At 44.0% G+C, this 27,038-nt stretch overlaps 1 protein-coding gene and 1 long non-coding RNA gene across 6 annotated transcripts; both read right to left on the bottom strand.

The window, feature by feature from the left end:
* Positions 1-2,276: 2,276 nt before the first annotated feature.
* Positions 2,277-7,466, bottom strand: LOC118676888. The gene is made up of 2 exons (XR_004974247.1): positions 2,965-7,466; positions 2,277-2,675 (listed from the first exon to the last, which is right to left on the bottom strand). It is a non-coding gene; the product is annotated as an uncharacterized LOC118676888 (long non-coding RNA).
* Positions 7,467-14,391: 6,925 nt separating this feature from the next.
* On the bottom strand, positions 14,392-26,046 carry NDUFV3 (NADH:ubiquinone oxidoreductase subunit V3). Of its 5 annotated transcripts, none has more exons than XR_004974237.1 (5): positions 25,889-26,046; positions 24,065-24,185; positions 16,782-17,873; positions 15,488-15,882; positions 14,518-14,654 (listed from the first exon to the last, which is right to left on the bottom strand). XR_004974237.1 is itself a non-coding variant. In XM_036351466.1 (4 exons), exons 1-4 carry the CDS (start codon positions 25,934-25,936, stop codon positions 14,467-14,469), a joined length of 1,449 nt encoding a protein of 482 aa, XP_036207359.1. In that variant the 5' UTR covers positions 25,937-26,046; the 3' UTR covers positions 14,392-14,466. The 5 variants fall into 5 exon arrangements, 3 of the variants coding, with proteins under 3 accessions (XP_036207359.1, XP_036207360.1, XP_036207362.1); XR_004974238.1 differs by lacking the exon at positions 14,518-14,654 and adding an exon at positions 15,275-15,378; XM_036351466.1 differs by lacking the exon at positions 15,488-15,882 and having other exon boundaries at positions 14,392-14,654.
* Positions 26,047-27,038: the final 992 nt, after the last annotated feature.

Consider the following 27,038-nt stretch of genomic DNA (forward strand, 5'->3'; position numbering starts at 1 on the left):
ACCCAGATTCAGTGGTCTGGCTGAGGGTCCCTCTGCCACTTTCTTGTACTCCAGCTGGCTGCACTGACCTTTGCAGGGACACAGATTTGCTGTGGCCCCGCCTGGGGGGCCCAAGATGGATGCCCAAGGGAGAGGGAGCAGAGCTGATGCACTGCCCTCCTGCACTTGGGACAGCACGAAGCACAAAAAGGAGCATCAAGCCCTGGCTGATGTGTTCAGTGGTTAGAGCATCGGCCCATGCATTGACGTGTTGCAGGTTTGATTCCCGGTCGAGGGCACATAACTGGGTTGCAAGTTTAATCCCTGGCCGTGGTCAGGGTGTGTGCAGGAGGCAACCCACCCATGTATCTAGCATCTATGTTTCTCTCTCCTCCTCCTCCCTTCCTTCCACTCTCTAAAACGCAATGGAAAAATATCCTCGGGCAAGGATTAACAACAACAACAACAAAAGGAGTATCAAGCAAAAAAAATTTCTTCTTCTTCTTGCCCCCTCATTCTTGGCTATTTTCCTAATCTTCCGGAATGTTTACCATCTTTGGAGACATCGGAGTTTCGTTTTCTGCAGCATATTTTCAAAGAGAGAGAGAGAGAGAGAGAGAACAAAGCCTGGGTTGGACCTGTGAGCTCCGTCAGAAAGCAGCCTTCTTGGTGGCCGTGTCACCATTTCTCTCGATGCCTTTTGGGCTGGGCAGCACTTTTGTTTTGCTGCATCCACATATATTTGTCTATAAATAAAAAACCTTTGTTATGTGCAAATATTAACCAGAATCAGTGCAAAGATTAAAGAATAAACTTGTTACCGGAAAACAAAATGTGCTCACAAATTCGAGAGCCAGCAGGAATCTGGGTCATTTTAAGGGGAAAAACTTTCCAGACAAGGACCGCTGCAGCCCACGGTGCAATGAAGACAAGGTCAAGCCCTCATCCCAGTGCTGGGTGTCTCCTTTTCTACTTTCAATATGAACAAGGAACACAAACTCTTGCCTAATAAGGATTGTTAGAAGCCTGTTTAACAACGAGATGGAATCTTTTATACTCAGCTTAGGTTTGGGTAATTATATGTAACGGTTTTCAAATTTTTCTTTTAAAAATTTATTTTTATTGATTTTAGAGAGAAAGAGAGATAGAAACATCAATAATGAGAAAGAATCATTGATAGGCTGCCTCCTGCACTCCCCACACTGGGGATTGAGCCTATGCCCCGACCAGGAATTGAACTGTGACCTACTGGTTCATAGGTCGACACTCAACCACTGAGCCAAGCTGGCCAGGCTCAAATTTTTCTTTTAAAAAAATTTATTGATTTTGGAGAGAGGGAGAGAGAGAGAAAGAGGGAGGGAGGGAGGGAGGGAGGGAGAGAGAGAGAGAGAGAGAGAGAGAGGAAGAAACACTCATTCATTGTTCCACTTATTTATACATTCATTGCTTGCTTCTTGTATGTGCCCTGACCAGGAATCAAAATACCTGCAACTTTGGTATTTTGGGACAATGCTCTAACCAACTGAGCTACCTGGTCAGGGCCCCAAATTTTCTTTTTAAAACTATTTCTTATTTATTCAAAGATTTCTCTTGTAAGCCTTATTACACTATCTGATCATCCCTTGACCAAAGGGTTTAACAAAGATCAGCGCCCGCTCCTGTCTTGTTCCTGTCATCAGCGACCCTGAATTACTGAAGACTTTCTCTGTACATTCATGATTATTCATGTTCTTAGAAAAATCGGGGAGTCCTTGAGCTACAGAATAATTTGTTTATAACAAGTTGTGGATCCCATCACTGAGGCTGAGAGGAATGAAACCTTGTGCTCCCCTCCCCCAGCCAGTGCTACAGTCTGAGACAAACATACATCCAGATAGTGGAGGCATGTTTTCAACATAACAATGAGGCATTCTGGTCCTTTCTGAGTTTTTTTTTTTTACAGCAGTTATATTAATAGTCTTTAGCTAATTCTCCTTATACTATTATAGAGAACTCAGGGGTTTGTGGGAAGCCAACAATATGTCTTCTCAAATGTACTTCTTTCAGGTTGGGACAGTATGTTGATGACTTTTACAGCACATAGTTCAATGCTGTATCTTTCTATACAATGCCACTGCACTTTCCACAGTATAAGCTTTGTGCTGTGATCGGCACAACTTCTTCAATGTATTCGCTTCCCCCATTGGCTCACTGATTCCCCAAACTCAGTAAATCACTGTTACTGGGTGTCGGTTGGCAGAAATTAACCAGCTTCTGTAACAGCTTATTTTTATTCAGTGTGCTCATCTGGGAACTGGTGATTTATAAATAAAAATTTATTATTTACCATTTAGGAGACTGGAAATATTACACACATGGAACTTCAGAAATAAATTGTCAGCTATGAGGCAATATATTTTTGATATATTGCAGAGATTTATTTCCTACATCACCAGTGTGCCCAGATGGGCCTCCTGCTTGTCATACGAAGATAAATTCCTCTGGGTAGCATCCCGTGCTCTGGAAGGTTTATCTCCCTCTTTTATAGCCATTCTTCCCCTGGGTCCTCATCTATTTTCTGTCTCCTTGTCAACGGCGCTCAAGGTGTGATGCAATAACCCGAGGGCCACAGAGTAACAGCTCGGGCTTGTGTTAATGTGGCACCCTCCTCCAAGGGGCCAGAGGTGCGCGAGGACAGGATGCAGTTCACGCATTCTCTGCGGGAGAATGGCAGGTGTTATTATTTTCTGACCTTTTTTAAAAACAAAATTTCACAGGCACACAAGTAGAGAGAAGAGAATAATGAACCGCTGTGTACCTATCATTCCGCTGTAAAATTATTAATATTTTACCAATTTTATTTCATCTGTTTCCCATCCTTCCCCTCCACCCCTTAAGTACTTTAAAAGAAATCCCAGATATCATGTTATTTCACTGCAGTAGAAACAAGCATTATTAATTCTATTTTATGGGAAAATAGAAGCACTGAAATGTTAAGAATCTCACCCAAAAGAATACAGCGAGTCTGTGGGGAAGGAAGGTGTCAGAAGTCGATTCCCTCTCTCCTAACACTGATTCTATAAGTGAAATCAAACTATCCCCAAATTGATTTCCTCAGTTACACAGAGAGTGTGTCACCCACACAGTGTCAGCTGTGGCAACGATATTCGAACAGATTACTCACATAGATGGATTTATCTCAGCCCGAGTATTTAAATAAATTAAAAGAGTTCACTTCCTGGAACTATAAATCAGAGTCCCTTTAAAGAATAACAAGGAAGTTAAATCCCCGAAGTGACATTTACTCAGAAGAATGCTATTTGAAATCCAAACATATGGAGTCATAAAGAATAAATGTGCGACCTCCGGTCAATGGCAGCTCTAGAAATACTTGTTTTGTTGCATTGGCAAAGCTAACATTCCTGCAAGGAGGACTTACAGCAAAGGCCGTCTCCCACTGAGACACCTTGAATGTCTGGGTTTCCTCCTGACTTCTTTTTGAGCTTTGGGTACCTGGGCCTTCCCTGACATGGGCCAGGCATGTCACCACCCTCCACTGTCCCCACAGGTGTGTGACTCTCCTGGCAGCTCTCAGAGGTGATTTGGGAATTTCCTTCATCCCCTGTGGTGCTGCTGGAAGCTGTTGTACTAGTATAGCAAGGGATTTGGCCTGTTTTTGTCCCTAGTTCGGAGGCAGCCTTTAACCCCTCAGACCACACCAGTCTATGCTAATGAGGTGGGTCCTGCCAGCCCCTAAATAGCTTCAGGATGAGGGCACATGAGGCCAGAAAGACCATCAGGGGTTCAGAGAGCTGGGACTTTGAGCCAAGTGATATGAGGCTGACCCCTTGACCTCCAGGGAGGGGAGGGGAGTTGGAGATTGAGGTCAATCACGTGACCAGTAGTTCAATCGTGCCCCTGTGATAAATCCCCAATGAGAACTCCAAACATGGGAAATCCATAGGCGCATCTTGGTTGGAGACACACGTGGATGTGCCAGACGGGTGGCACCTGAGGCTCTGCATTGGAGGCCGCCCAGACCTCACCCTGTGGGTCCCTTCTTTGGGCTGGTCCTGATTTGTACCTTTTATGGTAAAACTACAGTGCTTTCCTGAATTCTGAGTCATTCTAGCAAATGATTGAACCAGAAGGGTGGTGGGAACCCCTGAAACTATTCTCCAGTTGGCCAGAAGCACCAGTGGCCTGGAACCCTTCAAGTCTGGGTGGGTCTAGAACGGAGGCAGGCCTGTGGGAGGCTGTGCCCTCGCTCCGTGGGCCCGCACTAGGCTCCAGAGTTGGTGTCAGAATCGCTCTGCTCAGCCCAGCACACTCTTCTTGGGCCCAAAGGTACCTGGTCACGATCAGTCCTGCGCCCACCCCCAGATCGCAACACAGCGCCTCGGGGGGCTGGGGGCCCTTTCCCTTGGCCACACAGGCGATGCACAGTCCCAGGCACCTCGAGGGAAGGAGCTCCAGCCCCTCCTGAGCTAAGGGATGGGTCACAAACAGTCCAGCGTTTCTCTCTGTTATTGCTTTATTTATGTTTTAAAACAGTCATACTAGATTTTAATCATTGGATAACACACGTTGTTACAATCACTTTCTCCCACCTGCTCTGTGCCCTGAGGGCCACCTGCACAGGCTGCTCCCCCGGCTCCCTCCTCCAGGCTTCCAGGTGGGCTGGCCAACGGCAGTCACTGTCAGCATTCACAGGGTGGGAGGAAAGTGTGTGTGGGGTTATACCCGGTCACCATGAGTCAGGTCCCTCCTCCCAGCTTCATGCTGTCACCTGCCTCCCAGATTCTGGGAACTGCTCCCTGCCTTGTCCTTCCCTTGATGGGCAAACAGCTCCTGGTAACCAGGCAGTAGGAACTAGCACTGCAGCATCCCTTGGCCACAGGCCACAGCTCGGAGCTAGTGCCAGGTAGTGTCCTCAGATTGCCTGGTCTGCGTGCTTTCTGTAGTCCGCTGGCCCTGGCCAGGCACAGGAATGGGGAGAAGGCAGCAGGAAGTAGCCTGTGCCCTTTGGGAGCGGCTGCCACCTACCCAGCACCAAGGGCTGTCTCAGGGACATCCTGGGTAGTTCTGGTCAGAAAGTTCAGGTGAGAGGAGATGGGCCAGCGAACACCAACCAAGAAATGCCAAAGTGATATTGGAGTAACGGGCAGCACCTGCACCACTCCAGTGCCCCCAAACAGAGTTGCTCAAAGTCTGGTCGCTTCCACCTGCCTCCAGTCACTAGGCATTTGTCCAAAATACAGATTAGTGGCGCTGAAAAGGATGAATCTTAGCTGAACCTCCGGGAAACAGCGACCCAGAGAGCCCCCCACTTCCCTGTGTAATTTAGGTAAGACTTGCTGTCTGCTCTTCCTCACAACGGGGACAGGACTCGCAGAAGATGCCTCTTACACACGGGACCCCCCAGTCCCGCCCGCCCCAGTTTCCTGTTCTTTGTCTCATGAATGCTCAGTTGAGATTAGCGTTGTTCTGTGAAACCAGCTGGACACAGCGATGCGCATTTCCCTGTCAGCTGCCTGAGAGGGCCCTCCATTGCTGACACTGATGCTCTAAGTCACCCTGCCTGGGACTAGTCCGGCCTTTCCGTAAAAGTTCAAGGCGAGACCACCCTGGCAGGACTCTGATCTTTGGATGTGGCCTCTCCTTCCTGTAGCAGCCAGAATAAAACCAGTCTCCTTACTTGCATGTTTGGTCCTGACAGCCCAAGCCAGGGATTGGCATTTTTGCTAGCACCCTGGGGTGATTCCTACGGGGTCAAGTTTGAGCCATTCCTCCCTGGAGGCCGGTGTGATGGGGAACATCATGGGGTCTATGCAATGGAACTCAGACACTTTCTGCACCAGCAGGTGAGGGGCAGGGAGTTCCCTCTCCAAACTGTAGTTCTAGCTTCAAGCTGATGTTCGTGGCAGCCCTGCTTTGGGCGGGAAGGGGGTGGGGTGGTGAGAAGGGGAGGTGGGGGGTGGGGGAAGCAGACTTTGTAAATAGAAACAGATTTGGGTAAATCAACGGTAAGAATTTTGAAGTCAGTAAATCAATGGTAAGAATTTTGGGGTCAATATATTTCTTTTTGAAATCAGCTTCAAACAGCCTTCTGTACATGCCAAGGTCCAGCCGTCTTCCTACACCAGCCCCTCCCCACTCAGCCTTTTATGGGCTTGTCATCATCACCCCTGCTGACAATGAATGATTTCCTCCGGGGAAGGATCACAAGAACCATCGTCCTTGCCAGAATCCATTGGCACAAACTATCTCTCTGAGTCAGAGCCTCAGGCCATTAGCGAGGGAGAAACAGCTGCAAGGGCTGCACATCTGCGAGTCATTTGAAAATTTTATGATGAATAAAAACTATCCATTACACAGACTTCTACATTATATATTAACCTAATGCCTCTACAATTACACCACCAACAGTCCCCTTTTGTTGTGCACGTTTTTTTCTAATGACACTCTAGCTCCAATAATAAATTCAGGTATCTAAAACGTCAACTACCCAGCAACACTACTTAAAATTCCCTACTCGACGTGGTCAAATCCTTAATAACAATAATAAAAACTGCAGCTTCACTGGAAGCAGAAGAGAGACCTGGAAACATCCAGCATGCTAAAAGCGTGGGGGGAGCATTATGGGTTTTAGACTAAATAATCAAAAGATTGAAACAAAAAAAATATATACAGAGAACATCAAAAGATGCTGAAAAATAAACCTTCAAAATGGTTCAAGCGCCATAAGCTGTTTAAGCTGTCCCCTGCGTGTAGACGACCCGAGTTTGCAATTGTGTAGCTGGCGGCACAATCAGGGTGCTTTAAAGGACCCAGTGGCACAATGACAAAGGGAGGTGGTGGGAACTGAGAGCCAGAGAAAGAAAAGGAACTAAGTACCACTCAGGTGGAGTGAGGGCCCACCCTGGAGATGAGCCTCACTAAGAGCAGTGTGTGCATGTTCAGCTACGTCCTGAATCATGTCCTAAATTTGTTGGTGACACCGCTCCCTCCCTTCCTGTGTCCTGTGTCCATGCTCAGGACATCCAGGTCCCTAGTGCCTAGGTCAGTTTTGGGAATGTCTTTCCCACCCCTCTCCTATTTTTCTCTTTTCCACAAACTCTATAGTTTAAAAATTCTCTCTTTGAAAACAGCTTTTGGTGGCATGAGGCCTTGCCAATTTCCATGCACTAAACCTGCATTTTTATTTCATACCAGCCTCCTTTCTCTCCTTAGCACCCCCTCGATCCGCGGCAGTGACTGGCCATATGTTCTGAAGAAGACGGTGCTTTACTTTGGCTGCCTCTGGCTGGCTCTGAGCTGAGGACGATGTATTTTAAGCCCCGCATTTAAAAATAAAAACCTTGGCAAGGCTTGTGAGGAACTAAAAACATCAAGATATGCTTGGAGCCTGGGCTCCGATTCGTGAGATTTCAAAGCCAGTGTTTAAAAGGAAGGAAGAAGCAAAGGCTCGGGGTGCCCAGGTGGAGAGGTTGGATCTGATCCCTGAGTGTAGGTCTTGCTCCTGGGGGTGGGGGGCGGGGTAAGGGGGGGGGTAGCCTCCTAGGACAGAGTAGCCAGGGAGCTGTTCCGCGGCCCAGGAACCCTCTGGGCGGCTTCCACCAGGGAGTCCAGGTGGTCAGTTAGGTCTGCACCACCTAGAAAACTACAAGGAAACTGCCCTCTTTTCTTCCCCAGTTCACCCCTTTTGTGCGTTTGCACACGAAATGTGAACGTGTGATGTGGCCACAAACATGTGACTTGGCCGCAAACATGCTATGACCATGTCCTGAGATGCGTGGCACCAGAAGTAGGTGGAGGGAAAGAGGAAGCAGGTTTTGAAATTCACAAAGCCAGAAGCTAGTTGGTGGGAAATTCCTTCAGTCATGAAAAGTTATAAGCAAAGGAGCTGTTTCCCATCCGTACCGGGACGAGGAATTCCTCTCCTGCAGGAATGTACTCCCGAGTGCAGCCTGTGCAATTAAACATGGGTTCACTTTTTCTTTTTCGATGGGAATCGTGTGAAATAAAATTTATCACAATACCTATGTTTGGGGCAGTAGTACAAACAGCAAGGACATCTGTGTGTGAAGTCACATTTTTAAGGTATCTAAACTATCAAAGAACAAATTTTGACCCAGCAAAATAGTACTACAAAATTGTCACGTCACAAAGCAATTGAAAGGTATGCAGCCACAAGTTTTTTTATTTACTGCCTGACACATATGGAGGTATGTCAAGCAGTTAATAAAAATATTATGTTATTTTTCTGGATTTTGTGAGGAGGTTTATGGTATCTACCAGCTTTGAAAATCTGTAAGGTTTTTTTCTCATTCTAAATAATATTCACTTTTATATACCTTACTTAGAATTCATAATTCTGCATTTTTTTGTTGTTGTTAAAATGAGCTCTCCTAATTCTGTAAGCTTTAGGCCCCTCAAAATCCAAATTCATCCCTGATAGTGATTTATGCTTTCTCCCTTTTTTTGACTATTAATTTTCATGAACTGTTCTAGCCTTAAGTAATATTCACTCATGAATATAAAAACTAACTGAAAAGAATAGTTCTAATACATCTCACTAAGAAATGCATGTCCAATAAAATTTTACTTTTTAAGTTTAGAAGTGATCGTTAAAATATGACTACTAAATAGAGTAATAAGCACTGGCTGGGTAGCAGAGTTGATTAGAGTATCACCCTGATACACCAAGGTTGAGGGTTCTGTCCTCCCTCAGGTCACATACAAGAATCAACCATAAATGTATAAATAAGTGGAACAATAAATCAATGTTATTGTTTTTTCTCTCTCTACTTGACTCTCTCTAAAATCAATTTAAAATAGATTAATGCCCTAGCCAGTTTGGCTCAGTGGATAGAGTGTCAGCCTGTGGACTGAAAGGTCCCAGGTTCAATTCCGGTCAAGGTACCTTGGTTGCGGGCACATCCCCAGTAGGAGGTGTGCAAGAGGCAGCTGATCGATGTTTCTCTCTCATCGATGTTTCTAACTCTCTATCCCTCTCTCTTCCTTTCTGTAAAAAAAAAAAAAAAAAAAAAAAAAAAAAAAAAAAAAAAAAAAATCAATAAAATATATTTTAAAATAGATTAATAATATTTACAAAAAGGCTTTAAGAAAAAATAGATTTCTTAAAAATTGAATATTAAAAACATTTTAAAGCTTTGATTTAAAATTTTGTTTAAATTTTACAATAATTTTTAAAAATTTAAATATTAACTAAAAAAAAAAAAAAAAAAAGCATTTTCTGCCCTGGCCAGTGTAGCTCAAGTGGTTAGAGCGTTGGCCCTCACACCACAGGGTCTCGGGTTCGATTCCCAGTCAAGGGCACATACCTGGGTTGCAGGTGCGATTCTCTGCCCTGGTTGGGGTGCGACCTCTCTCTCTCCCACCCCTCCCTCTCTTTCACTCTCTCTAAAAATCAATGGAAAAAATATCTTCAGGAGAGAATTAAAACAAGGTATTTTCTGTACAAGAGCCTGTCAGACATAAAAGAACTTATTTTGACACTTTTAAACATATAAAGCATTAAATTATTAAATTTAATTGATAGAAGGAAATTGAAGTAAAAATGAAAGGATTTCTAAACTTCAGTTAAATAACTGTGTTGTTGTTTTTTCCCCAGAACACCCTGGTTCCTAATAAAGCCCACTGAAATGAAGCAGCAGGCTGGGAACCATGGCGAGCGAAGCCTCGCGGCTTCCTGAGCCCGTTTCTATTTTAGACAGGCCTGACTTGCTCTGAAAGATGAGCTGGGTTCCTCTCAGGGAGGCGGCCTCCCGGCTCCTGGCTCCAGCCTCCAGAGTCTTTGGTTTCTATGATTTTTACTTTGTCAGGATTTTTAACAGTTTTGTCCTGTCTTGCAACCATGATCCTGTATTCGTTTCACCTTAGTTCTATATGCAAAGTTATTCTATGGCCAACCCCCGTCCGCTTACCGTGGCTCCTCAATTCCTGAGTTTCCATGTCAATCATCTCCTAGCTGGCTGGGTTTCATTGTCTAATTTTTCTCCCATGAAGGGCTCAGGGTGGTGATGCATTCTCAAAGAAAGCAGACAAAAGCAGTATCATCAATGGTTAGATGTCCAAAGACACGGAAAAGAAATAGGAAATGTGTTTAGATACACTACAGGACAATCGGCTGAAAATGAAAAACTGTATCAAATAATGGACAGAGCAGAGAGAACAAGAGACAGAGACACGTGGTTATCATCAAAGCGGCTCGCTTTTTATGCCTGTAAACCTGAAGGAAATATAAGCTCACCACACTCCCATAAAAGTTATTTATCAGATTAGCAAATATCAGAGACCATGATACTTGTTGTTGGCTAGGGTGTAATGGGACAGGTGCATTCATAAACAGTTGGAAAGATTATAAACCGGAATGACCTTTTGGGGAGGCAGTTTGGCTATGTCTATCCAAACCTCCAAGTTACCTGGCCAGCCAGCTGAGGAGCTTGAATCCAACATTTTGTCACTCTGCCTGGAGGAATTGCCTCAAGTTTCCTCTCTCTGCCTCGTTTCTTCCTTTCCAACTTTATTCTCCATATTCCTACTAGGATTTAAAAATACTTTTTTATTATGGAAGTTCTCAAGCACTTGAAAAGTTAGAGCAGAATCATGAACTTCCATTTGCCCATCACCCAGTCTCAACATTTACTGCTTTACCATTCTTTTATGTCCTCTGCTACAGCCCCTTCCCTCCTTTTCTTTTGTCAGAGTATTTCAAACAAATGATCAGTTGGTTCCTTTTATAAAACAGGATAGCTACACTAAATTCTTTTCCTACAGGTTAGAGCCTGACATGGACAGAATGTGTGTGTCCCTACAAATTCATATATTGAATGCGATGGTATTAGTAGACAGCCACTGCAGGCCAGGAAGAGCCCTCTTACCATGAACTGGATCAGCCAGCACCTTGATCTTGGGCTTTCCAGCCTCCAGAACGATAAATCTGTGGGTTAAGCCGTTCACTGCGGTATTTTGATATGGCAGCCGGGGCTGACTCACAGAGAGCAGAGCCCAAGCCTCATGATTCAGCCCTCATGACTCATTCCGGCTGTGTCCCCTCTCAAACGGGGTCTCCAGCGGAAGGACTGAGTTTCCTGAAAACCAACGGATGTCTCAGCATCCAGGCCTCTGCATATCCCATCCTGAGGCCTTGAAGACCCTCCAGGCTCCCTCCACAATTCCACCGGCACCTGGTGGACTCATGTCCCACACAGCCTTCTGTGATGAACGCCCACCGTCACCTCCTCCCCAATCAGCTCACTTCCATATCACCCCGCTGTCATTGGATACGGCACCTTACCTCTCGGTGCTTTTCACTAGCTTCCCTCCCTTCCCCGGGAGAGACTGTCTTTATCGTCTCTGAACAGACTAGGCCTGGCACTTAGGAGGCACTTACAATAATGTTTATTACAGGCCCATAGAGTGAAAATTGCTCTAGAAGAAACAGCACTTGAGCTGTTAATTTTTTACACCCTGGTGTTCAGATTCCTTCTAGAATAAGGGCAAGAGAAGGGAAAAGGGCCAGGGGGCCAGGGAGAGGAGGCAGAACCAGGGGGGCTGGACACCTAGAACACACCCCTTGTTGAGTCTTCTCTCTGGCCAGCCCTTTTATTCAATTCAGTGGTCTAGGGAGAGCCCTTTAATACTGGGGTCCACAAACGGGGGCCGCTCAGAGAAACCCTGCATAAGGCACACAAGCTAACAATGATTTTAACATTTTTAAAGGGTTAAAAAAAAAGTCTGTGCAACACTGAGTGTATGTATGTGGCAAAGCCTAAGAGAGTTCGCCACTCCCTGCTTCCACAGGACAAACCGACTTAGCGTCTCCCTCCTGCAGCATCCTATGGGGTGCAGTAAGCGGTGCTGTTGGTGAGCTCATTTCACAGGCCTCGGATGGCTTCCTGGGGCCAGCATGGGGCCAGGTCAGACAGTGCTGGGTGGCGAGCTGCTGAGCACTTCCCGGTTCTGAATGTTAGAGAGACAGGCAGGGGGACAGGACTATTAAAATACAAAGCATGTGCCTGGAGGCAGAATCAGACACTCCTTACCCCCCCGACCCCCAATCATCTGTGATTTTCAGTTATTAGCCAGCTGCCAGTAAACATCAGAGGATTTGACAGGTATAAGAGATCAAACGTCTAGAAAGAATCCAAAGTGCAGGTGACAGGGAAAATATAGAAGATAAAAACAACTGCCTACCTAATTTAGCTCAAACCTATTAAACTGGCTCAAAAAATCTCTCAGAGCCCGGCCGGCGTGGCTCAGTGGTTGAGCACCAAGCGATGAACCAGGAGGTCATGGTTCAATTCCTGGTCACAGCACATCCCTGGGTTGCAGGCTTGATCCCCAGTCTGGGGCATGCAGGAGGCAGCCGATCAATGAAATCTCTATCATTGATGTTTTAATTTCTCTCTCCCTCTCCCTTCCTCTCTGAAATCATTAAAAATATATTTTTAAAAAATCTCACAGAAACAAAAGAAAGACAAATGCTCAGGAATCCCATGTGATCCATCAGATCTAGTTCTGGAAATCCATCCTAAGGAGACAATACCAAACACAAAACAAGTTATATTCACACCGCTGTGTCTGGCAGCACTCCGCAAACGAGAACACGGGAAATAACACAGATCGCAAACTGCGCTCAGTGGGCAGCCATCGTGTCGCCACCAGATGGGACATGAAGGAGTCATTAGCCACGATGGGTCTAAAACGCAGACCCGCCAGACACTGCCTGTTGTTTCCTTTCAAGCCTTTTTGGTGGGTAGAGGAGAGGGGACCAAAGTCCCAGGGAGACTCAAAGTCAACCCCACAGGACTGATCCTAAGGGAAAATTTCACACAAATTGAAATACATTCATACACATTTTTATATAAAGACTGTCAAGTCTGTGGCATTAACAGTCCAGGGAAACACATTCTGTGGCTTCATAGTCTATTTCCCCCACCACCCTGAGACCCCAGCACATTATAGGCGTTCTGTGGGCCGGTTTGACAAGCAAGCTGTTAAATGAAAAAAAAAAAACCCATAGAAAACTGTATGTACATTATACACTATTACATCCAACTAAAACCACCACCACCGGGGAAACATGTAAAATGCTAATAATGGCTGGGTTAGCATATTGGATTTTAGGTAATCTTACAACTTTCCATTTTCCCTTTGGTAATGTGGTTTTAGTACTTTTATAATAAAAAATGTGCTTAGAAGACTTGCTGAGTTGCTAAGCCTCTTGGGTGGTAAAAAAGTCTAAGGCAGACAATCTTAGTACTAGTTTTCAAGACTGTTTTCAATTTTGGTATTCTTACTTGGACTAATTTTAAGAAATATATGATTACAGGAATGTGAATCATGAGTTACAAATCCACAGTATTTGCTAAATTGACTGGAGGCCAAGGACCAAAATTCCTATGAAATGAAATGAAGCCCATAAACAAGGAAAGCATGAGAACAAAGCCAATCGTGAAACGGTCATGTATGTGCAGACAAGCTTCCCATGTCAGGCTGTTTCAGTGTTGCCTGAGGACTAGATGCTGTCTTTCATCTCAGCTCCGAATCAGCAGCACTCTTATCGAGATTTGTGACTGTCTCACAGCAGTCTGCTTACTGAGTTCCCACAGGCTGCCTGGTGCACACTGCATGACGCACACCCATAGCATGTAACACTTTTAAGGAGAGAAGGTTATTCGGCCACCGTAGCTAATTTAGCCGGGTTGGCCACCTGGGAACAAAGATACTGCTGGACCCTATAAAATGTCCTCTAGCCCTAACCGGTTTGGCTCAGTGGATAGAGCGTCGGCCTGCGGACTGAAGGGTCCCAGGCTCGATTCCAGTCAAGGGCATGTACCTTGGTTGTGGGCACATCCCCAGTAGGGGTGTGCAGGAGGCAGCTGATCGATGTTTCTCTCTCATTGATGTTTCTAACTCTCTATCCCTCTCCCTTCCTCTCTATAAAAAATCAATAAAAATATATTTTAAAAAAATTTCCTCTAGCTAATCCCATCACCAAAAGCTTCTGAGTTTACATCAAATACCTAATTCAAGTAAACAAAAGGATTCCGTTCTTTCTGATAATAAAAGGCTATAATTTAATAGTATTTTTTTGCAATGCAGTAGTTAAAATTAGCAAATTCCTACTCCTAATTTATTAAGGTCTATAAAATTAGAAGCTGCCATTCCATTTGTCAACACCTAGTTGGTAACCCAGATTAACGCTAAACTGCCCAGGGGCTCAACACAGAACCACACTGCTAGAAAGCACCCATGTTCTCTAATTTTATGGCTGTGTCCAGTGAGCCATAGCTTAAAAGAAAAATTCCTAAACACATGCTGAATAAATGATCAGCAGTCATGCTGCTAATTCACCATTCACTGTGAAGGCATAAAAGGGAAACCAATGACATGCACCAGGCCTTATGACTCGAGCAGACTTTATTTTGCAGGTAAGAATGCAGCGGACAACATAAGGGTGATCATTAAACTGAGCTCTCAGTGGCGAGGTGACTCTCGGCCAGAAGAGGGCTGAGGCAACCTCCGGTTCGAAAGGTCCAGGTTCACGTCTAAGAAGGTGTACACGTTGTAGTCATGATGCTGGAGGTTCTTGTAGGTGGTGTTGTCGAACGGCTCGACAGGAGCGGCGGCTGGTGCGGCAGCTGGTGCGGCAGCTGGTGCAGACTCTGTGGGGGAAACATGCAGTGAGCACATCGGACAAGGAAAGGAGCTTCGTTAGAACCCTAACTGCTATGAAGTGTCTAATTAAAGCCCATGAGAAAAACAGTACCTTCAAAACCAAAATGACGAGATTAGCTGAAAATCTATTCTACAACATATAGCCTTAACAACGTGTGAAATGGAATAGTTATAATGTGTCTTAACATCTTACTTTTTGTACTTCTAGACCCTGAACTTGTCAGAACTTTGAAAATGCCTAGAACAATTATGGAGGCGGGACTTTCAGGTCACAAAAAGATTCAGGGGAGAAAATGAGATCTACTAGAAATAAACAGAAACAAACGTTTACAGAAGAAAATTTTCAAAAGCAGTGACTAAGTCTCTTCTAAGTCTCTGAATACAAGAAAATTAAACTCAAACTGTTTTAATAACAACACAGTTAAGGGGTACTGAAAATGGGATGTGTAGTGTTTTTTTAAAAAGTTGTTGATATATTTTAGATTCATAGACTAAAATTACTTAGTTTTGTTTCCTTAAGTGGAAAAAAGGTAAAACCCGTACACTAGACATTTGGTAATCTTAAAACTAAGCGTGTGGTTGAAGCAAAAGAAATATCGCTCGCCAGCAAGGTGGAATGCAAGACAGGATGACGGCAGGATCAAGCTTGCGTGGGAGTCGGCTAAGGTCGGGGTTAAGTTCTCACTGGAGCTCTCTGGGCTGCCCAAAAAGCTGAAATACATTTTCCCACTATTTGAATTCATACCAAAAGCTTTGGTTTTCTTTTTTCTTTTTTTAATTGTATTAAGTAAAAATGATGTCTTATTTAAAGAGCTGACACCTTTCCAATCTCCACGAGTCGAGTATCTTCGATGTGGTGTAGGGGCATCTTCAAAGTGAAGGTAAACAGGGATATAGAAAACTTATCAAAAACCGATCCCCTTGGAAGGCACGGAGCCGGGTGGACTTAGTGACATTCAGCCCACTGCACAGACACAACCTCTGTGCTCCTGGATGGCATCACTCAACTCCACAGGGCAAAGAGAAGATTGGAAAATTCACACATCCATGAAAAGTTAGGAGCAAAGTTTTTTCAAAAAGATGTGCAATCTGAAAACCCCAAATTCTGCTTTCCTCCTGAAGGTTTCGGTATTCCTCATGACAACACAATGGCTGAAACAGGAGCGTTAGGCAATGCAGTTCTTGAGGTCCTGAGCAGTCTGGTAAGCACTGGCACTTTGCATATTAATGACAAAAGGAGAAAAAGGAGGGAAGGAAACACATAAATTCTGTCAACATAACGCAACCAATAACAATGACCAGGTAACATAAATCAGGAAGTGTATGCTCTTTAAAATTAAAAAGAGCGGACAGGAAGGAGCTGGGTTAGTAATGCATTTTAAAGGTGTCTTCAAGAGCACAGACCCTAAAATTGGAGACCTCCTTTACTGTTTTGCCATGACCTACCTAATGCACACTATATTTTATGAGGTTCAATGTACAAGTAAATGGTAACATAAGAATAAACAGTTTCCCTTTAAAAATCTGTGGTAGCAAAAAAGCCCTTCATAAAAATTCATTACAGAGAAGGAAAGCAGCCCACTGTGTTTTCAGTAAAGCAGAAAAGGAAAAGTCCAGTGAAAAGATTCATGCAGTCCATGGCAGCCTGTGAGTCACTTATTTCTGTGGGTTTCCCCTCAGGCATAAGGATGCTAAAAGTTATCGCCTGTTAGCTCACATGAAGACCATCAGACCAAGTGTATCTATCGCCCTTCCCATTAAACAGGACTCCCCTTTCCACTCAGTGGGCTGCTCTGCAAGTTCATGCAGTGGAACTGGCACACCCTCCAAAGTTAAGGGTGATGAGTTACATTGCCAGTGTTCAAAATTATACTGGCTAAAGGACAGTCAAGAGTGTCAAGGGCCTACTCTTTCCCTGTAAAAGAATTGTAAAATGTTTTAGTGATTTTGTTTATAAGGTATTTTTCATAATTCATAGACTCCTCTGCTTATCTGAGAGTTATAGGCAATATTTCTCCTATAGAATCTGATTAATTACAGTTTGTCTTATCTCCTAGTTCCTCACTCTAACCACCCCCGAAGGACAAGGAGAGTTCTCAACAATCAAGGTGTACCCTGTGTGTCCTGCTGGTCTCCCACTTGGGTTGCCGAGTCCTCCATGATTTCACCCTTTGCCTCACGCTTTAGTACTGTTGTCTTTTCATAGAAAACGCCTTTATTAGGAACAGGAACGGGCTTCAAATTTTTCACTGGTACCCGATCTTCCAAAATCTCTTTGTTAGCCTGTGAGAGTCTTCCTATCACCTGCTTCCCCAAATTTTCTTTTTTGAATGGGAACAAAGGCATCTCCCCATCAGGCTCTGGGACTTGTTTTTCTAAGTTTCTTCCTCTGGTCTCAGGAGGAGTTGCTTGCAGCCGTCTTCCTGCAGTGGTTTCTTCTGTCAATCGAGTGGGCACTGGGCCACCAGTCGGTTGTGTAGATGACCCTGATTTTGTATGGTCAGATGAGATTTTTTTACCTTCAAATGGCTTTTGGCTTTCATCTATTTTATTCGAGCTAACTATTTTCTGCAGTTTTTTTTCCTGTACATTTTGCTTCATAACCTCTTCACCTACTTGTGACTTGGGCACTGTGGGTTTTGCTTCATCTTTCCTGTCCTTTAATGGCATAACGGAGGTCCCTTTCTTTGCCGGATGGGGCTTTTCTGGCAAGGGGAGGTCCAGTTGCGGCTGTGGTGACCAGGTTTTCTCTTTTGCTGATGTTGAAATTTTGGAGGCTCTATTTTCAAAGGAAGGGGAGGCCTCTGATTTTGAAACCCTTCCTTTGCCTTTGCTCACCAGTTGAGAATCAACTTCTGAGCCATCTCTCTCCTCGTCAGACTCTGAATCAGAGGAGCTGGATGAAGATGATGATGAAGAGGAACTGTCCATCACTCTCTTGCTCTTCTGAAGAGCTTCTGCATCAGAGCCCTGTTTTCTGAATGAAGATGGAACTTTTTCAGGAAACTCTACCAAAGTCTTTCTTGACAAAACCTTTGCGACCCCGGCATCTGTGAATAGCATGCTGTCACCAGGGTTAGGGCTGGCTACTGTCCCACCTTGATTCACAACTGACGAGTAAGAACTGGGTGAAGTTAAGTTTTTAGACAATTCAGCTGCTGTTGGGGTGGTTAGTAGCTTGCCCCTCTCTTTTGGGTCCACTACATCTAGGAAACGGCATAAAGAGGATTATTTTTAATAATTAGTAAAACAATCTCAATTCATCAATGTCACAGACATTTCATCATATACCAACTTGTCATTTATAACATCTTCAATGTAATAATCCTAAGAAACGTTTCAGGGGAACCCATTCTTAAGTGAAAGCCAAACCACATGAGAGAATAGTAAGAAATGTAGGTGCTTTTTTCTTTGTAAATGGAAATTTTAAAAATGGGGATTTTTAAAAACAGAAATAAACGTTTTCATTTTTCACAAGAGAGCTTCTTTGGTAATTATTTTTAAACTATTTCATCCAAATTTAAGCTGGTTAAGCTATAATATACCTCGGATACAGGCTCGATCTCCAGTTATGTGCGGGAGGCAACCAATCTAAGTGTCTCTCTCACATCGATGTTTCTCTCTCTCTCCCCTTCCTTTCCACTCTCTCTGAAAACCAATAGAAAAATATCCTCTGGTGAGGGTTAACAAAACAAACAAGCAAACACAACACCACACACACACATACACACACAAGAGTGGGGGGCTCAGAGGGAGGGTATAAAGTAGTTCAAATGAAATTGCCCTAAGAGGAAGAGAAGTCCTTCAAAATCATAAGCCACTTGGAGATTTCTTCAGCTAAGGAAAGCAAAAGTATTATAAGACCACAAAAGTCTAAAATAATTTAACATCATATATATCATTGGAAGCAACAGGTTTACTGCAAAAAATCTAGTAAGTGCTAACATAAAAGCCTTACATTTTGTCAGGGCAATTATGAAAAATAATGAAATTAAACAGTACATTGATTAGAGCTAATTTCAGTTTTCTCAGGGGGTAAATCTTTTGTAACTATACAGATTAAAAGAAAAATATAGGACATGTTTTTATAAATTAACTTTTCAAATCTAAAGTAAAAACTTAAGAAATATTACAAATGAGCAAACTCTAAGTCCAAAATCTTTATTTTCAAGTCTGGAAGTCAATTTTATACTAAAAAGGTATCAATCTTGCCCTGACTGGTTTGGCTCAGTGGATAGAGCGTCGGCCTGTGGACTGAAGGGTCCCAGGTTCGATTCCGGTCAAGGGCATGTACCTTGGTTGCAGGCACATTCCCAGTAGGGGGTGTGCAGGAGGCAGCTGATCGATGTTTCGGTGTCATCGATGTTTCTAACTCTCTATCACTCTCCCTTCCTCTCTGTAAAAAATCAATAAAATATATTTTAAAAAAAATAAAATAAAAAGGTATCAATCTTACATCTCTAAAGTGAAAAAAAAAACACCGGTATTCCTAGCTTTTCTATATTACCAGTATCTAAAAGGTTTTTAATTGTCTTCTGAGCTCAGGGACTTATATATAATAGAATGATAGAAAATAATGAAAGAAAACTGAGAAATAATAAAAAGTCAGAAATGGGGCAGAGGTTAGCGGGCAGTGTAGAAGGATCTGACGGAACTAGAGCATGGGTGACTGGTTAGAGCCGTCACCTCCACTTCCAGCACTACCTCCTTCACACCACGTCTAATTCTGTGGCCAGGTGCCAGCGCAGAATCTGCATCCTGACCGCCCAGAGCAGGTGCTGATGCAGTTAACTCTCACGGAGCTCCAGGATCATGCCAAATATAAAAATGAGGCAAAGAAGTGGCTACACCAGGGGTGGGCAAACTTTTTGACTCGAGGGCCACAATGGGTTCTTAAACTGGACCGGAGGGCCAGAACAAAAGCATGGATGGAGTGTTTGTGTGAACTAATATAAATTCAAAGTAAACATCATTACATCATTACATAAAAGGGTACGGTCTTTTTTTTTTTTTTTTAGTTTTATTAATTTCAAACAGGCTGGATCCGGCCCGCGGGCCGAAGCTTGCCCACGGCTGGGCTACACACTTGAACTCTCCCTTTCTCCCTGTCTCTCTAAACCATACAGTTCAGAAATGCCTAAAGGCAATGAACAGGATATGCTGGCCTCCAATAGCCTGCTCACCTGTGTCTTCAATCCACTTCTACACTGAGCAAAAATTTTCTAAAAATGAGGAAAAAAAGAAAACCCTGAACAATCCAATTAGAAAATGGGCAGAGGACCTAAACGATACTACTCCAAAGAGGACATACAGATGGCCAATAGTCATATAAAAAGATGCTCAACATCACTAATCACCAGGTAAATGCAAATCAAAACTATGAGATACTACCTCACACCTGTCAGAACTGCTATTATCAAAAGGGAACAAATGCCGTGGCTGGGTTGGTTGGAGTGTTGTCCCGTACACCAAATAGGTTGAGAGTTCAATTCCTGGTCAGGGCATGTACCTAGGTTTTGAGTTCAATCCCTGGTCGGGGAGCTCCTGGAACACAGCAGTGTCACGTAGAGGAACAATGGCTCTCACTTTGAATGTAAGGATGACTTTACCTGTGTTTTCATGAAATCTCTGATGTTTGTCTACAGAGGGGTGGAGAACTTTTTTGCAGCCAAGGGCCATTTGGATATTTATAACATCATTTGTGGGCCATACAAAATTACCAACTTAATAATGAGCCTGCTATATTTGGTCAAACATTTAATTAACTCACCTCTAATGCTTTGGCAGGGCCAGACTAAATGATTTCCAAGGCCTTACACAGCCCACCTGGTCTAGAAGCTGGATGCCGATAGGTCTGACGATGTTTTAGTTTGGTAGTGACTTTCCTTGGAAGACAAATGTGATAAAACACCCACCACTGGCAGGGGTTTAATCTGGCAGTGAGCCATCTGTGGGCGATAAGCAGTCTGTCTCATGCTTACCAATCACGGATGCTTTGGGGAAACACTGACACCTGCACACATCTATTTAGAAGCATTACTTCTTTGTCTTCACATGGGGATTACTATTGTTTAGATTCTGGGATGCACTGACCCCACTAAGGCAGGAAGGGTCTGAGGCTCAGGGGCCCGCAGGGCAAAAGCTACAAGCCCAAGGCCAACTCCCAGCTCAGGGTTCCCTTCTCATAACTACACCCCAAACTGTCACAGGAGAAGCACCTCATTCACTCAAATACAGAAGCATATTTATAAAAAGGGAATCTTTGGCTCTGCCATGATATTTTAAAATCCATTAACCCAATTTCATAAGCCTGTGAAGCAGGATTGTAGATATAAAATTTCAGAGCCACAAATGTGGATCTCTCTTCTGCAAAACAGGGTTTGTTAAAATTGTAAGGCCTACTTCAAGTGAAATTTAGAGGGTGATGAGACGGAAAAACTGATTACAATGCTCACAAATGCTTGGCAGTCCAGGATAAAAATAAGCACAACACACCCCAAAGCAGGGTGATAATAGTGTAACTAACAAAGATATAATTTGCCAGATTGCTTATGACCGTACAGAAGGAGACAGAATAGTTTTTGCAGTTTATACTCATGAACTCCCAGAGTATGGTGTGAAGGTTGGCCTGACAACCAGCTACAGTATATTATACTGGCCTGCAGGCTTTTCAATAGAGTTGGTATGGACAAGATCTATGAAGGCCAAGTAGAGGTGGCTACAGGTGAATAGAATGTGGAAAGCATTGCTGGTCAACCTGGTGCCTTCACCTGCTATTTGGATGCAGGGCTTGTCAGAATTACTACTGGCAATAAAGTTTTTGGGGCCCTAAAGGGAGCTATGGATGGAGGCTTGTCTACCCCTCATAATACCAAATGATTCCCTGGTTATGATTCAGAAAACAAGGGACTCAATGTGGAAGTACATCATAGGTCAGAACGTTGCATATTATATGTGCTACCTAATGGAAGAAGATAAAGATGCTTACAAAAAACAATTCTCTCAGTTCATAAAGAACAATGTAACTCAAGACACAAAGGAGATGTATAAGAAATCTCGTGCTGCTATACGAGAGAATCCTGCCTATGAGAAGAGGCCTAAGAAAGAAGACTGCCCAAATGTCTCTAGACATTTCAAAATATCTAGAAAAAAGATTTGGTAGCTCAGAAGGCAAACTTCCTCAGAGCTCAGGAACGGGCTGCTGAGAGCTAATGAACCAAACCACAGTTTTCTATGCATATTTTCAGATAAAGACAATAATAAACTTACTGACCAACCAGAAAAAAACACAAAAACCCAGAAAGAAAAAGATAAACTTCTCCAAGGTCAAGGGTAATATTAGTAATGAAACTCAACTAGTCATTCGTCAGTAAACAATGAAAGAATGTCAGAAACATGCCTGGCACCATACAGAATTTAACTGACATTCTTATAAACATGTTTTAAGTGTGATAATGGTATTATGGTTATGTCTACACAAAAATAAACAAATAAAAGTCCTTATAGCCCTGACTGGTTTGGCTCAGTGGACAGAGCGTCAGCCTGTGGGCCGAAGGGTCCCAGGTTCGATTCTTGCCAAGGGCATGTACCTTGGTTGCCGGCACATCCCCAGTGGGTGGTGTGCAGGAGGCAGCTAATCGATGTCTCTCTCTCTCATTGGTGTTTCTAACTCTCTATCCCTCTCCCTTCCTCTCTGTAAAAAAAATCAATAAAGTATTTTTTAAAGAAAGTCCTTATATATAAGATCATTATTTTAAAACTTTTGGATTAAAAAAAGAGGACACGATCTAAAAATGAAACAGGTAGAGGACAGAATTTAATGTTTCTGTCAAAATCAGGCCTCCAGTGTACAGGAGCCAAAGACACCACCAGAAAGGTGTGCCTTCTTAGTTGAGATCGATGGCATGTGAAAGGCAGTTGGCAGGTTGGCACTCTCAACAGAGGGCCAGTCTCTTATAACTGACTCATGCTTTTGTGTGCAGACCAAGGAGGGACCCAACAAAAGAATCGAAACACTTTTAAACTGAGAAAATGGTATTATCATGAAAATAAAGACAAACCGAAATTATCATTCTAAACTCCACACACATATTAAATATATGCCAAAAAAACTAATAAATGAAATAGAAACAGACTCATAGAGAACAGGCTGACATATATCAGAGGGGAGGAGGGTTCCCGGGCTGGGTGAAGGGATTAAACAACAAGAACAAAAAGCCTCACAGACCGACAACAGTACAGTGATTCTCAGAGGGAAAGTGGGGGAGGGGGAGGGGAAAAGGGTATAGGAGATATAAATGGGGATGGAAGGAGACTTGACTTGGGGTGGTGAAAACACAGTAACAGATGATGTATTACAGAATTGTACACCCAAAACCTATATAATTATTATGTCAGGAAAGTCACCTCATTAACCGTCACCTCAATAATAAAAAAGAAAACAAAAGATTTGCCAAGAGATTATAGATACCATATATATATATATATTTTTAAGAGTTCACTAAAGTTTCATCAGTTAAGACCAAATGCAATGAATCTGGATTATAACCAATTAACAATGAATGTGGGGAATCTATCTATCTATATCTCTCTATATAAAAGGCTAATATGCAAATTGTCCCCTCAGGAGTTTGCGGAATGAAGGGCCCAGACGTAGCTGGGCAAGGAAGGCCCCGATCAGCCCTGATCTTCGTCCAGGCCTAGGGACCTGACCCGTGCATGAATTTCGTGCACCAGGCCTCTAGTAGAACATAAAATTCCCAGAAGTATTTAAAACATACTGTTCCATTTCCTCTTTTCCTTCAATGAGGATTTACTCAATTGGTAGTTAGGGGAAAAGTAGAAACTGGTGCTCAAAGTCAAAATGACTGCAGAAAGAGCTGGAAACAAAGCAGACATCATACTCCATCAAAGTGAGTCATATAATTAAAAATGGTGCCTGCTCTTAACTCTCTTCAGTCACAAAATGTTGATGCCTGCAGTCCTGGACTGTGGCTGAGCAAAGCTTGGGAGACTACAGATGAGTCTCAAAACATTGAAAAAAGTCACAATCAGGGAAAGAAAAGTAAAGTGGGGTTTATGGCTGCCTCATGCGACATGGGGTCTGTATTAGGGCCACCTGAATACCCAGAGCCTTTATACTCTGCATCCCGTTGCTACACATCATTTAGTAAATACAGATAGAACCAGTTCAGGGCTAAATGTTGAGTAAAAGACTGTTACATTACTGATGTGTTTGGTCTAAAACCTGTTACAGATCTTACGTCTGATTATAAAGTGAACGCTGCTGGAAATGAACAATCATAAATTATGTAGCCAGTAAAACTCTTTTTTATTCCTGGAAAGCTGACTGATTTATATGCATTCTTTTCCCCCATGACCACCATTAAAATCTTACTTTTTGGTGGACTTTGTTTCTTGGAATTTGGTGGCAGTCCCTTGTCACTCTTTCCTGATTCTGCAGAGAGAGAAGCTGTAGACGCAAGTCCTCGAAACACTTGTCCTTCTAGAAGCAGAGTCTGACAAAAGAATTAAAAAATAAGGATAACTTTAGGAATCTGAAGAACAAACAAAATTGACACAGACTCCGACACAGAGAGTCGACTGGTAATTGCCAGAGGGAAGTAGGGTTGGGGGACTGAGAAGTTCAAGTTGGTAGTTACAAAATAGTCAAGGGAATAGAAAGTACAGCACAGGGAACATAGTCAACGACATTGCAATAACTATGTATGGTGCCAGGTGGGTACTGAAAATATCAGGGGAACACTTTGTAAAGTATATGATTGCCTAACCGCTATGCTGTATACCTGAAACCAATACAAACTAATATTGAAAGTAAACTGTAAAGTAAAAATTAAGAAAAAATTTAAAGACTATTTAGCATTATACCAACTTGTACTTCTCAGTCCCTTCAATAATCTTCAATTATTACTACATATGAAGATTATGTATTGTTACTACTACATATAAATGCTTTGCTTTGCACTCACATGGCATATTCATGATTATAAAACACAAAAAAGCTGCAAAAAGAGGAAAACACCTGAGTTCAAGAACAAGCACTATTGCTGGTTTGGTTCAGTGGATACAGCGTTGGCCTGCGGACGGAAGGGTCCCGGGTTCGATTCCAGTCAAGGGCAGGTGCCCAGGCTGCGGGCTGGGGTGTGCAGGAGGCGGCCAATCAATGATTCTCTCTCATCATTGATGTTTCTAGCTCTCTCTCCCTCTCCCTTCCTCTCTGACATCAATAAAAAAATATATATATATAAAAAAAAGAACACACACTATTAGCATTTGGGTACTTCTCCAACCAGACTTTTTCCTGTGCATCCCTTTTTTGTAGTCTCCAATTATCTATTAACCTGCAAAATACTATGATTCTCTTTGTAAAATGTTTTCCTACACTTATAAAATAATTTAGGATAGCATTTGAAATAGTAACTTAAAAATGATGTAGATGAATAATTGCTTCAACGTTGTTTGCAATATATCATAAGTGGCAAGCACTTTACAAACTGTCAGTTTACTCAGCATGTATCTGCTACTACATGGCGGGCACTGTTTTAGACGCTCCGCACAGAACAGAGGTGTCTGTGGGGTGCATCTGAAGGAGAAACTTTTTTTTGTTTATAACTTTACCCACGTGGGCATATGAAAGCAGAAAAACTCATTTGCAACTAGCTATATCAAGGAGCAAATAGTAGACTCTTTGACAATAGATTTCCCATCTGTACTTTAAGTTATTTTGCAATGAATAGTTATTGCTTCTGTAACAAGAGCCTTTTCACATTTTCAATATAGTGAAGCGGCCTTAGTTTTTACATATGGAGAAGGAAAGCCCTTCTTTCGTCCTTTCTTTTCACAGACGAGGTCCTGTAAGCTGGCTTCTTAGAAACTGCGAAGTTACCAGGTCGACTAGATACCCTGAAGTTCAACAAATAAAGACGCGGTCCGGAACGGTCTCGGCAGAGCCCGGCGGCGCACGCCCCCTGGGACCCCGCACACGGAGGCTCCCCAGGGAGTTAGGGTCCAGCGGGAGCCCGGCTGGTGTCGGGGGTCCATTCGCCGGTCCCCACCCCCGGCTGCTGCCCGGGCCAGGCGCTCTCTCCTCTGCCGGGAAGCGGGTCAGCGTCTCCCCAAGACGACCAGAGGTGGCCGCTAGGGCCGCGCTCCTCGCCCCGGCCCTACGTGGGCTCCCAGGCACCGCCCGGCTCCCTTTTACCTTCAGCGCACCGGCTCGCCCTTGCCGCAGCAGAACGAAGGCCGCCATCGCGGTGACTCGGAGGCCGGCCGCCAAGAGCAGGTCGCATCCGGACTGACGCGACCACTGCGCGCGCACCCGCACCTGAAAGCCCGCCCCCTTGAACCTAGGGCACCAATCCCAGGCAGGGACGGGAGGGGAAGCCGCCGCTGCGCGCGCACCATTGAGTACATGCTCCCTGGGCACCAATCACGAGAGGGGCCGGGGCGGGGCCAGGCGGGGCGGAGGCGTGGTCCCGAGCGCGCACCCAGCTGCTCCGGGTTCTCCGCTGGACGTCAGGAGACTTGTTCCCAGTGGATTCGTGGGTCGTGGGCTGGTGTTTCTCCCGGACCCGGGTGATGCAGCGGCCTGGGCGCAGGGACCGCACCGTGGTTATTGCCAGGCACGCCTCCTGTCATTGTGTCCGGAACGCGGGTCCGAGGGAGTTTTCCTGGCCCTGGCCGACAGTCCTGTAATGTTTGGTGGGCTTGAAGCCCCCTGCACGTTAAGTGCAAAACGCACCACGTGCCCGGCCTCCCTCCGCGGCCACCCTGCGGCACCGGATCAGACTCCGTCCTCCCATCGGCGTAGTCTAATGCAGTCGCCTCTGTTTACTGCCCTTTATACTGCTCTACCTCAGGGCGGACCGTGAGCGCGCTTTTGGCCCGTGACAACACTAATACCGGATCCGGGCAGATCAGAAATGCAAATTTATTTCACCCGAATGTTTATATAGTTTTCAATGTAAATTTTCCCCAGAGTTAGACGTAATCGTGGAGTAAATGTAGTTAGTTAGTAATGGGCTTCCTTCTCTGTTGACCATGTCTCCCCGCCCCCACTCCTTCCATGCCCAGTGTCCTTAATAAAGTATTACATCCAAGTTAGCCATGGCTTATATACATATTTGGTTAATTACAAATCGATTTCTTCTTTACAGCTGGCTACATGTATCCCGTTTGGGTTCCTGTCAAGCTCTTCCTGTTCACAGCTGGTCTGCAAAGTACTGTATCACATTTTAATATTTAGAAAGAATAACATTTAGTAATAACATTTAGAACTGCCCAGACTTTGAGACCCTTGTCCTACTAACATCCCCACAGGGAGAAGAAAAAAAAACACCCACATGCCAACA

Source organism: Myotis myotis, unplaced genomic scaffold (assembly GCF_014108235.1).
Source record: "Myotis myotis isolate mMyoMyo1 unplaced genomic scaffold, mMyoMyo1.p scaffold_m19_p_2, whole genome shotgun sequence".
In the NCBI taxonomy this organism is placed as follows: Eukaryota; Metazoa; Chordata; class Mammalia; order Chiroptera; family Vespertilionidae; genus Myotis; species Myotis myotis.